The 14,195-nt window shown below is 26.9% G+C and overlaps 1 protein-coding gene across 1 annotated transcript; it reads right to left on the bottom strand.

The window, feature by feature from the left end:
• Nucleotides 1-945: 945 nt before the first annotated feature.
• On the bottom strand, nucleotides 946-5,091 carry LOC140054977 (uncharacterized). The gene is made up of 8 exons (XM_072100122.1): nucleotides 5,086-5,091; nucleotides 4,626-4,636; nucleotides 4,042-4,113; nucleotides 3,524-3,595; nucleotides 3,004-3,075; nucleotides 2,067-2,138; nucleotides 1,548-1,619; nucleotides 946-1,098 (listed from the first exon to the last, which is right to left on the bottom strand). Exons 1-8 carry the CDS (start codon nucleotides 5,089-5,091, stop codon nucleotides 1,023-1,025), a joined length of 453 nt encoding a protein of 150 aa, XP_071956223.1. The 3' UTR covers nucleotides 946-1,022.
• Between the last annotated feature and the right edge of the window lie 9,104 nt (nucleotides 5,092-14,195).

A 14,195-nucleotide genomic window follows, 5' to 3' on the forward strand; every position in this document is an offset into this window, starting at 1 on the left:
CTGTATACTGCTCTAGTACTCTTATAGATACCCTTGTAAAACAAATTTGAATTAATAAATAAATTTATTTTTTATAGCAAATTCTAATTATTATTTGTTTTATTATTATCCTAATGTTTTATTATCATTTATCATTTATTATCTACATAATAAATACTGATGGCCTGGGTATACTTTAATTAGGCTAAAATATATGTTTTATTTTGTTATTCTCATGAACATAATTTTTATAGGAAATCATACAAATTTGTTATCATCTTTATGTATTTAATAATATAATTATTTAATTTACCTAAATAATGACCAATAAACAATTATTAATATCTTTAAACAATGAATAATGTAATGAAAATTGTTAATACTGTATGTGATTTTTTTTTAAATACTGTGTTTGTTGATCAAATTATGAATGATAAACTGCATTATATTCATTGTTATGAATTATTTCATTTGTTTTCTTTTCAAATAAATTAAAACAAATAAATTAATTTTAGAAAAATACTTACAGTTTTTTCAGTGCTGCCAATCTATCAAATACATTGGCTGGCAATGTACTTATTTGGTTATAGCTCAAATACCTTCAAAGTAAAAACAATGTACAGTAGCAATTACAATATTCAAGCTGTTTGAAATGTCAACTTTTATTTTCAATATACATTTTTGAATTATTTTAATAGTCTTTCAGTCAATGATAGGGACATTATCTACATAGTAAATGCTGATGAGTATTCTTTAATTAGGCAAAAATTAACTGTTAAAATGATAATGTGTTATTCTCATTATCACAAATTCTATAGAAGATTCTAAATATTTATTATCATCTTAATGTATTTCCCATTTTTATGTATTTAATTAAATCTCTTTAAAAAATGATCAATGAACAATTATTGATAATCTTTAAAAAATGAATAATTTATTAATAATTGTTAAATAATGTTACTGCATAATATTTAGTATTATAAATTATTTTATTATTTATTTAAAAACAAATTACACGAAGGAATTAATATGAGTCAAAATACTTACAGTGTTGTCAGTGCTGTCAATCTATCAAATACATTGGCTGGCAATGTACTTATTTGGTTTCTGCTCAAACTCCTTCAAAGTAAAAACAATGTACAGTAACAATTACAATATTCAAGGTGTTTGATATGTCAACTTTTATTTTCGGTATACATTTTTTTTGAATTATTTCTATAGTCTTTCAGTCAATGATAAGGACATTATCTACATAGTAAATGCTGATGAGTATTCTTTAATTAGGCAAAAAGTAACTGTTAAAATAATAATGTGTTATTTATTATCACAAATTCTATAGTAAATTCTAAATATTTATTATCATCTTTATGTATTTATCATTTTTATGTATTTAATTAAATCTCTTTAAATAATGACCAATGAACAATTATTGATAATCTTTAAAAAATGAATGATTTATTAATAATGGGTAAATAATGTTACTGCATAATATTCAGTATTATAAATTATTTTATTATTTATTTAAAAACGAATTACACGAAGGAATTAATATGAGTCAAAATACTTACAGCCATGTCAGTGCTGTCAATCTATCAAATACATTGGCTGGCAATGTGCTTATTTGGTTACCGCTCAAACCCCTTCAAAGTAAAAACAATGTACAGTAGCAATTACAATATTCAAGCTGTTTGAAATGTCAACTTTTATTTTCAATATACATTTTTGAATTATTTTAATAGTCTTTCAGTCAATGATAGGGACATTATCTACATAGTAAATGCTGATGAGTATTCTTTAATTAGGCAAAAATTAACTGTTAAAATGATAATGTGTTATTCTCATTATCACAAATTCTATAGAAGATTCTAAATATTTATTATCATCTTAATGTATTTATCATTTTTATGTATTTAATTAAATCTCTTTAAATAATGACCAATGAACAATTATTGATAATCTTTAAAAAATGAATAATTTATTAATACTGGTTAAATAATGTTACTGCATAATATTTAGTATTATAAATTATTTTATTATTTATTTAAAAACAAATTAAACGAAGGAATAATATGAGTCAAAATACTTACAGTTCTGTCAGTGCTGTCAATCTATCAAATACATTGGCTGGCAATGTGCTTATTTGGTTATACCACAAATTCCTTCAAAGTAAAAACAATGTACAGTAACAATTACAATATTCAAGCTGTTTAGAACCTCAACTTTTATTTTCGGTATACATTTTTTTTGAATTATTTGTATAGTCTTTCAGTCAATGATAGGGACATTATCTACATAGTAAATGCTGATGAGTATTCTTTAATTAGGCAAAAAGTAACTGTTAAAATAATAATGTGTTATTTATTATCACAAATTCTATAGTAAATTCTAAATATTTATTATCATCTTTATGTATTTATCATTTTTATGTATTTAATTAAATCTCTATAATGACCAATGAACAATTATCGATAATCTTTTAAAAATGAAAAATGTATGAATAATGGCCTCTTCAAGTCAGCTGTATACTGCTTTAGTACTCTTATAGATACCATTGTAAAACAAATTTGAATTAATAAATAAATTTATTTTTTATAGCAAATTCTAATTATTATTTGTTTTATTATTATCCTAATGTTTTATTATCATTTATCATTTATTATCTACATAATAAATACTGATGGACTGGGTATACTTTAATTAGGCTAAAATATATGTTTTATTTTGTTATTCTCATGAACATAATTTTTATAGGAAATCATACAAATTTGTTATCATCTTTATGTATTTAATAATATAATTATTTAATTTACCTAAATAATGACCAATAAACAATTATTAATATCTTTAAACAATGAATAATGTAATGAAAATTGTTAATACTGTATGTGATTTTTTTTTAAATACTGTGTTTGTTGATCAAATTATGAATGATAAACTGCATAATATTCATTATTATGAATTATTTCATTTGTTTTCTTTTTAAATAAATTAAAACAAACAAATTAATTTTAGAAAAATACTTACAGTTCTGTCAGTGCTGCCAATCTATCAAATACATTGGCTGGCAATGTACTTATTTGGTTATAGGTCAAATACCTTCAAAGTAAAAACAATGTACAGTAGCAATTACAATATTCAAGCTGTTTGAAATGTCAACTTTTATTTTCAATATACATTTTTGAATTATTTTAATAGTCTTTCAGTCAATGATAGGGACATTATCTACATAGTAAATGCTGATGAGTATTCATTAATTAGGCAAAAATTAACTGTTAAAATGATAATGTGTTATTCTTATTATCACAAATTCTATAGAAGATTCTAAATATTTATTATCATCTTAATGTATTTCCCATTTTTATGTATTTAATTAAATCTCTTTAAAAAATGATCAATGAACAATTATTGATAATCTTTAAAAAATGAATAATTTATTAATAATGGTTAAATAATGTTACTGCATAATATTCAGTATTATAAATTATTTTATTATTTATTTAAAAACAAATTACACGAAGGAATTAATATGAGTCAAAATACTTACAGCCATGTCAGTGCTGTCAATCTATCAAATACATTGGCTGGCAATGTACTTATTTGGTTACTGTGCAAATACCTTCAAAGTAAAAACAATGTACAGTAACAATTACAATATTCAAGGTGTTTGAAATGTCAACTTTTATTTTCAATATACATTTTTGAATTATTTCTATAGTCTTTCAGTCAATGATAGGGACATTATCTACATAGTAAATGCTGATGAGTATTCTTTAATTAGGCAAAAATTAACTGTTAAAATGATAATGTGTTATTTATTATCACAAATTCTATAGTAAATTCTAAATATTTATTATCATCTTAATGTATTTATCATTTTTATGTATTTAATTAAATCTCTTTAAATAATGATCAATGAACAATTATTGATAATCTTTAAAAAATGAATAATTTATTAATACTGGTTAAATAATGTTACTGCATAATATTTAGTATTATAAATTATTTTATTATTTATTTAAAAACAAATTAAACGAAGGAATTAATATGAGTCAAAATACTTACAGTTCTGTCAGTGCTGTCAATCCATCAAATACATTGGCTGGCAATGTACTTATTTGGTTATCGTGCAAATCCCTTCAAAGTAAAAACAATGTACAGTAACAATTACAATATTCAAGTTGTTTGATATGTCAACTTTTATTTTCGGTATACATTTTTTTTGAATTATTTCTATAGTCTTTCAGTCAATGATAGGGACATTATCTACATAGTAAATGCTGATGAGTATTCTTTAATTAGGCAAAAATTAACTGTTAAAATGATAATGTGTTATTCTCATTATCACAAATTCTATAGAAGATTCTAAATATTTATTATCATCTTAATGTATTTCCCATTTTTATGTATTTAATTAAATCTCTTTAAAAAATGATCAATGAACAATTATTGATAATCTTTAAAAAATGAATAATTTATTAATAATGGTTAAATAATGTTACTGCATAATATTTAGTATTATAAATTATTTTATTATTTATTTAAAAACAAATTAAACGGAGGAATTAATATGAGTCAAAATACTTACAGCTGTGTCAGTGCTGTCAATCTATCAAATACATTGGCTGGCAATGTGCTTATTTGGTTACTGTTCAACCTCCTTCAAAGTAAAAACAATGTACAGTAACAATTACAATATTCAAGCTGTTTGATATGTCAGCTTTTATTTTCAGTATACATTTTTTTTGAATTATTTGTATAGTCTTTCAATCAATGATAAGGAAATTATCTACATAGTAAATGCTGATGAGTATACTTTAATTAGGCAAAAATTAACTGTTAAAATAATAATGTGTTATTTATTATCACAAATTTTATAGTAAATTCTAAATATTTATTATCATCTTAATGTATTTATCATTTTTATGTATTTAATTAATTCTCTTTAAATAATTATCAATGAACAATTATTGATAATCTTTAAAAAATGAATGATTTATTAATAATGGGTAAATAATGTTACTGCATAATATTCAGTATTATAAATTATTTTATTATTTATTTAAAAACAAATTACACGAAGGAATTAATATGAGTCAAAATACTTACAGCCATGTCAGTGCTGTCAATCTATCAAATACATTGGCTGGCAATGTGCTTATTTGGTTACCGCTCAAACCCCTTCAAAGTAAAAACAATGTACAGTAGCAATTACAATATTCAAGCTGTTTCAAATGTCAACTTTTATTTTCAATATACATTTTTGAATTATTTTAATAGTCTTTCAGTCAATGATAGGGACATTATCTACATAGTAAATGCTGATGAGTATTCTTTAATTAGGCAAAAATTAACTGTTAAAATGATAATGTGTTATTCTCATTATCACAAATTCTATAGAAGATTCTAAATATTTATTATCATCTTAATGTATTTCCCATTTTTATGTATTTAATTAAATCTCTTTAAAAAATGATCAATGAACAATTATTGATAATCTTTAAAAAATGAATAATTTATTAATAATTGTTAAATAATGTTACTGCATAATATTTAGTATTATAAATTATTTTATTATTTATTTAAAAACAAATTAAACGAAGGAATTAATATGAGTCAAAATACTTACAGGTGTGTCAATGCTGTCAATCTATCAAATACATTGGCTGGCAATGTGCTTATTTGGTTACCGTTCAAATCCCTTCAAAGTAAAAACAATGTACAGTAACAATTACAATATTCAAGCTGTTTGATATGTCAGCTTTTATTTTCGGTATACATTTTTTTTGAATTATTTGTATAGTCTTTCAGTCAATGATAGGACATTATCTACATAGTAAATGCTGATGAGTATTCTTTAATTAGGCAAAAAGTAACTGTTAAAATAATAATGTGTTATTTATTATCACAAATTCTATAGTAAATTCTAAATATTTATTATCATCTTAATGTATTTATCATTTTTATGTATTTAATTAAATCTCTATAATGACCAATGAACAATTATCGATAATCTTTTAAAAATGAAAAATGTATGAATAATGGCCTCTTCAAGTCAGCTGTATACTGCTCTAGTACTCTTATAGATACCCTTGTAAAACAAATTTGAATTAATAAATAAATTTATTTTTTATAGCAAATTCTAATTATTATTTGTTTTATTATTATCCTAATGTTTTATTATCATTTATCATTTATTATCTACATAATAAATACTGATGGACTGGGTATACTTTAATTAGGCTAAAATATATGTTTTATTTTGTTATTCTCATGAACATAATTTTTATAGGAAATCATACAAATTTGTTATCATCTTTATGTATTTAATAATATAATTATTTAATTTACCTAAATAATGACCAATAAACAATTATTAATATCTTTAAACAATGAATAATGTAATGAAAATTGTTAATACTGTATGTGATTTTTTTTTAAATACTGTGTTTGTTGATCAAATTATGAATGATAAACTGCATTATATTCATTGTTATGAATTATTTCATTTGTTTTCTTTTTAAGTAAATTAAAACAAATAAATTAATTTTAGAAAAATACTTACAGTTTTGTCAGTGCTGTCAATCTATCAAATACATTGGCTGGCCATGTACTTATTTGGTTACCGTACAACAACCTTCAAAGTAAAAACAATGTACAGTAACAATTACAATATTCAAGCTGTTTGAAATGTCAACTTTTATTTTCGGTATACATTTTTTTTGAATTATTTCTATAGTCTTTCAGTCAATGATAGGACATTATCTACATAGTAAATGCTGATGAGTATTCTTTAATTAGGCAAAAAGTAACTGTTAAAAAAGGAATAATTTATTAATAATGGTTAAATAATGTTACTGCATAATATTCAGTATTATAAATTATTTTCTTATTTATTTAAAAACAAATTAAACGAAGGAATTAATATGAGTCGAAATACTTACAGGTGTGTCAATGCTGTCAATCTATCAAATACATTGGCTGGCAATGTACTTATCCGGTTATAACTCAAATCCCTTCAATGTAAAAAAAAGTTCATTAACAATTACAATATTTGATATTCCATTCATACAGGTATAGGCCTACAGTGATTGTGCTTGGGGTATATAAAGTGACCCCACAAAATGAAATTATTTCTGATAACTCTAAGTACTAAATTTCAAATTGTCATTAGGTCATTATTACATATTTTAAAATATATATTATATATATTTTTAAATTCCACGTTTTATAATAAACTTACAATGAAATGTTTGCACTGACTGACTTACAATTCTGTTACTGGAATATGATCATTATACTCGTTGATGGTTGCGATGTTATTAATACTCCATGGAGGACGACATTCCACTCTGTGACCGTAAGTAGACCTCTTAGGCGCACCACATTCACAGTCGGCTGGACATTCTGCATTTGTTAAAAACAAGACAACTCGGAGATACGTCAAGAAAGGAAAAGTGGAAACTATCTTTTTCAATATATATGTAATGTTACAAATGCAATCAAATCAAATAAAATGTCTAGCTGTGACCGCTCAATTAAATATAATTCGAATCAGATAAAAAAATTAATTCATAATCATGTAAAAATAAATACTGTATAGTACAGTATATAAACAAAAGTTGAACATTAACATTTAAATCAGATTGTCTTCGAAGTTTAATAACAGTACTGTTGTTATAAACCAACAAAACAGTATAGTTTGTATGAGGCATACTGTTCAAAGACAGGGCTACATCTATTATTAAATACAGTATCAAATACCAAACAGCTAATTAATTATTATATTAAACAATTAATAAATTAAAAAAATGAAGCAATCATACCGGGAAGGGTATTAGGATTCCAGGCGATAGTAGTAGGATCATAGTCAGAGTTGATGACGTGATTGGTAACGTTAACGTAAGTAGAGCTGCCACTGTCACTGTCACCACCACTGGGAAGGGTGTCACTAAAACAACGAGAACAAGGTAATACAACCAATATAACAATACAATACAGTAGTATGATTCCTTTTAAGATGAACATCTTCTTAACTTAATTCACTCGTAATCAATTTAATAAACTTTACTTCTGCGAGTCTGCTCAGCATATAAACAATTTTGTTTACAATCTTCATTTACCTGTAGATATTGCTTTTAATTATTAAACATTTAGATAAAGTACATCACCGGATGCATTAATACAATTGTTAATATTTAATACTATATTGATATTATATAATATTCATGTAATAAGCACAACATTTATAAAACACATGGACTAGTTAACTAGGATTGTTGAAATGGAATAATAAGCTGAACTCTGTTTTACTGACTACGACGTCATGATGTATACTGTACAACCAAATTCATCCATGATTTGTGTTTTCTACTTCCATTAGATATAGGCAGAGTGAGGCTGGGTGTGTCTAGAAAACTCCTATTTCAAGATCTGAATTTTATAGTTTCATTAAAAAAAAATAATAAATGGATCATTTCATTATTATCCGTGGAAGAATTTTTAAAATGTTATATATACCGTTCAAAAATGCTATATACCTTTTTAAATGTAATATACCTTTTTAAATGTTACATACCTTTTTAAATGTTATAGACCCTTTTAAACGTTATAGACCTTTTTAAATGTTATATACCTTTTGAAATGTTATATACCTTTTTAAATGTTATATACCTTTTAAATGCTATATACCTTTTTAAATGTTATAGACCTTCTTGAATGTTATATACCTTTTAAAATGTTATATACCTTTTAAACTAATGCATATGTCATCATAACCACCAAGCCACAACACCACTTCACTCCACTTGATCAATGGAAAGCGACAGTTTAAATAATCAATTGTAATCTATTGTATTAATCTTCATTTTGCTCATTTTGTTCAATTCTGTATATTTTTTGTATAATGTATTTAACTACTCAGTTCGCAATTCAGTTTATACTGCCATGAATTGTTTTATGTATATACTTATTTGATGAATAAAAGATACCGAAATATAATCAATCGTTTGAGGTTGATCAAATGTCTTACATTGCGCCTACGTCTTCCGGTTGCGTCCTGGTGGAGCCAAGCTATTTAATTTATTTCTTTATTCTGACATAAAATCATAAAAAAAAGGATAAAAAACACAATAAAGTACCGAGACGGCAAACTTATTTCCATTGTGGTCCTAAACAACAACAAATAACATTACAACACCATCTATAACTAGCTTGAAAAGGTCAGTATTTGATATTAGCAATAGAGATGTGGTTTCTATGAATGGCTGTCGAATTTTGTGGGAAAGGGCTTTTTTATTTTGTTGTATTGTTTTATAGTTTTTATAAATAGAAGTGAGTATACAAACTTTGAATGAAAAGTGATTTTCTGTGTCTAGATTGAATCTGAAAAGTATTGGAACAATAAACCCGTTTTCTGGGCAAAATAGAGAAGTGGTTAAGAATAAAAAATACGACTGGTTGGCAGGGCGAACCTCAAACTTTAATAAAAAGTGTTGACAGAAAAGGCGAACAAGTTGAATTCAAAATAATAACAATATTATTAATCATCGTGTATTTCTAATAATATTGTTAGTATTGTTATGAATTATGCATATATCATAATGGATTTGATGCAGCAACTGTCGTTGTACAGGAAGTTCAAAATACGCAAGTGGAACGACATTGCCACGTCAGCCAATCAACAACTCACAACAGTTACCAAAGATTCAGCCAATCAAATCTAAGTCGAAGCTTGTTAATTTTTTAGTGAAATATGTTACGATCATTATCAAAGCCATTATGTTATATTCATAATTCATATTGAATTCAGGTTTTTTGTCTTGTCATGCTTAAGGAGGTTTTCACACCTGAAAATAAACTGGAGCCGCTACCGGAGCAGGTGTGAAAGAGGCTTTAGATAATATGAGGGAAATTCCCCAGATTTGTGTACTACTGTGTTAGTTTAAAGTGTAAATATCTGTTCAATTACATTATTTTCTTACTTCTTTCTTGTATATTATGTATAACATCAAAATGTATAAACACTGTTTTGTTTTATTATCGGATGTTCATTTCGTTTTGACCTCACAATTTAAGCATTGTTTGCTTCACGGACCGAATCTAGCTGGGCCGTGATAATGACGTCATACAGTTTAGGGTGAGGTATTAATGAGGAGCATTGATCGAAGTGTTAACATTTACAAAACATCTACAAAACATCTTTTTTATGTCTAATTATTTTAGTTTTAAGATTGAAATTCTCCATCTCAAACCCATATTATAAATCCAAAATGTATCCAACGATTATTTTATCTTAGTTTAAAGGGTTTTCTTGTTTACGTTTTACTGTATATATTGTAGGCTTTAGACAATTTAACATTTCTTGAATATAAATTTTATTAAGATAATATTACCGCAGGGAAGTTGACCAACGATAATTCAAATAATCCATCGCTTGTGATTGGTCAAATTACTTACAGTATTATCTTCTACTCTATTTCTAATTTATTTCGCTTTCCCGTGAATATTATGGTTATGTATCATGGTTTTCTTTTATGCCTTATGTTTTGTTGCGATTAAATATTCTTCTTTTTTTCCGAAATCTAAGAAATAAAACAATCGGCTATCAATAATCTCAACCAAGGACTGTAAGCAGGGGTGGATTGCTATAAAACAGTCTTAACTGATGGTCTTAACTCCCCGATTAAAGCCGGCTTTATCAGATAGACGGTCTTACTAAAGCCACCCTGTTAGACCATTGCTATAAAACAGTCTTAGATAAGACCGCGCAAAGTATTTTGCACGTAGAATGCCAAATAAGGTAATGTTCGTCACGCTTATTCAATTCACAATCATAACAGTGTGTACACTTATACGCGAGAAAATCTATTCTAAGCCTATATAAGAATAAAATCACCGTTATTACCTAATGTAACACTTAAAACTCGTTCAATTGGTTATCTTTTACGATAAATAATACATAAAAGCAATAAAAAGAGAGGTTTAAGACTGTTTTAAGACTCCTTCGAGTAGGCTTTAATTTTAAAGACCGTTTACAGGTTAGAACACGGACCTATAAATTAGATAGGTCCATGGTTAGACCGCGGTATTGCAATGTTCTATTATTAATAAAGACTACTTGCTACGTCACGAATTATAGCAGGCTAAGCGCTAAAACCGGTTATAGACCGCTTTTAGCAATCCGCCCCAGGACTCGAAACCTTCGATATAACGTACTGTATTGATAGAAAACAGATATGTTTAATTCAAATAGATAATAATTAGTAATGTCAGTTTTGACGCAGGAAGATAACACGTGCATTTCTAATATTGTATCAATATCAATTATGTATATATTATAATGGCTTTGATGCAGCTAATGATATAAACAGAAGTCAATAAAACATTAACATTTCTAGGTATAATTTGTCCTCACGAAGTCACGTATGCTTCATAAATGTAACATACATTACATCGTCTCTCATCGCACCGCGCGCCGCTGTCAACTTCCGTTCGTCTGGTTAGGACTTTTTGAATTTGATTGGCTGAATCTTTGGTTACCTGAGTCTTTTATTGGCGCACTTGGCAATGTACAACGATTGGAAAACGTTTTTGAGTTACTATTTTAAAAGGTCAAACACACGGGATCTTTAACCAGAAAGCTATTCCTCGAAAGGATCAGATGAATACGAAACATATACACGACGACAAGACATGTGCCTATTATTTATATAGCATTATTTTCTCGCATAATAATTGATATTTAAAAAGTCGATATAGCATATTTTTATTTTTTTATTTTGTATATAACTGGTTGACATGCGCAGATGCACATCATATTTTCTGCGCATTGAAACATTTTTCAAAAAAATCCTAGTACAGAGAAATTTCCGAAATTTGGCCATGTTAGTGCAAAATTTCGACCTTTTTATTTTTGCACATAACTAGTTGAAATTTGACCATAGCATGATAAGCATGCGCAGAGTCGAATATTGGGTTCTGCGCATTTCAATTATGCTATATCAACCAGTTTTAGTGAAAAATAAAAAGGTCGAAATTTGAGCATTTTTTGTAAAAATCCATGTACTATAGTGCAGGAAAATTTTGGAAAAATTGACGTTTTTTTACACTTTTATTTTTTGCCATAAATGGTTACTAGGCCTATAGCGTGATAAACATGCGCAGAATCGAATATAGGGTTCAATTATGCTATAGTAACCAGTTTTAGCAAAAAATAAAAAGGTCGAAATTTGACTTTTTTTTTAAAAATCCCTGTACTATAGTACAGGAAAATTTTCGAAAAAATTGCCGTTTTTTGACAGTTTTATTTTTTGTCGTAAATGGTTACTATAGCATGATAAACATGCGCAGATTCAAATATTGGGTTATGCGCATGTCAATTATGCTATAGTAACCAGTTTTAGCAAAAAATAAAAAGGACGAAATTTGACTATTTTTTGAAAAAATCCCTGTACAGGAAAATTTTCGAAAAATAACCATTTTCGACCCTTTTATTTTTTGACATAAATGGTTACTATAGCATGATAAACATACGCAGAGTCAAATATTGGGTTCTGCGCATTTCAATTATGCTATAGTAACCAGTTTTAGCGAAAAAAGAGGTCGAAATTTGACAATTTTAACAAACAATTTTTTTTTTATTTGTTATTTGTTTGTTTGTTTGTTATTTTTTGACATAAATGATTACTATAGCATGATAAACATGCGCAGAGTCGGATATTGTCGGTACAGGAAAATTTTCTAAAAATGACACTTTTTCGACCCTTTTATTTTTTCCATAAATGGTTACTATAGCATGATAAACACGAGCATAGTCGAATATTGGGTTCTGCGCATGTCAATTATGCTATAGTAACCAGTTTTAGCAAAAAATAAAAAGGACGAAATTTGACCATTTTTTGAAAAAATCCCTGTACATCCCTGTACTATAGTACAGGAAAATTTTCGAAAAATAACCATTTTTCGACCCTTTTATTTTTTGACATAAATGGTTACTATAGCATGATAAACATGCTCAGAGTCGAATATTGTTTTTTTTTTCGGAAAATGGCCAAATTTGGACATAAATAGTTACTATGACTCTATAAGGTGATGATAACACAATATATGCGCATATATGGCAATATTATCGCATAATAACTGAATTTTAAATAGTGGATATTTTAGCCATTTAAAAAAAAATCCCAGTACTATTAGTACCCCTACGAGGAAATTTTCGAAAAATGCCAAAATTTCGACATTTTTTATTTTGGACATAACTAGTTACTATGACTCTAAATGTGTATAAATAATATAATGTAGGTACCCCATTATTACTTTTTAAGCAAAGTCGTAACCTGGAATGACGCAGATGCAATGCAAGCGATGTTGACAAGTGACACGCACTAGTTCGAATCTATCGCTTGTGATTGGTTGCGGTGCGCTTACGTCCTAGTGGAAACCAAGCTTTAATTCGTAGTGTCCTAATGTCAGGCGCGTACGACCAGATCCATACAATTTCACACAGGGGTAAAAGGCAGGAGGTAGGCCTACGTCAGAAGCATACATACAAAAATACATTATAATAACATGTATGTAATAACATTAAGGTATTAACGCCTGTTTTCCATTAGGCTTGGTTCTCACTAGTATATGCAACGCAAACAATGACGTAGATGCAACGCAAGTTGAAAAGCGACAGTTCGAAAAATCCATCGCTTGATCAAATCACCTGCGTTGTTCTTACGTCTTTTTACTTGAATATGCAAATTAGCTTTTACAGTATAGTGGAAAATAATTGGACAAATAGAGGAAGTAAAACCTCTGTGATTGGACAATGGGTAACTCATGAATAGTATTCCATTTGTTAAGGAATTCCTAAATTGTAAAGGCCCATTTACACTAGGGCGATAATGATCGAATATAACAAGATAAATATGCATTTTTCATACCTAAAACAAAAGAAATAAATGGTTATCCTATAGTTATAGAATGAAAACCTTTCTAATTTCTTTTGTTGTTGTTGGGAATTATTATCTATTTATCATCGATCGTTATCATCCTAGTGTAAATGTGCCTTAAGAGTTTTTAGCTTAGTCTTAGTTTGGTTAACGAGTTCGGATTTGTTGCACAATTTTTCACTTCACAAAATATAAATGCGAAATCAATTAACAATACATTTTTCTAGTAAAAAAAAACAGACTATAGTATTTTTGCCATGAAAACCATTATACAATAAC

This window comes from Antedon mediterranea, chromosome 7 (genome assembly GCF_964355755.1).
Source record: "Antedon mediterranea chromosome 7, ecAntMedi1.1, whole genome shotgun sequence".
NCBI lineage: Eukaryota > Metazoa > Echinodermata > Crinoidea > Comatulida > Antedonidae > Antedon > Antedon mediterranea.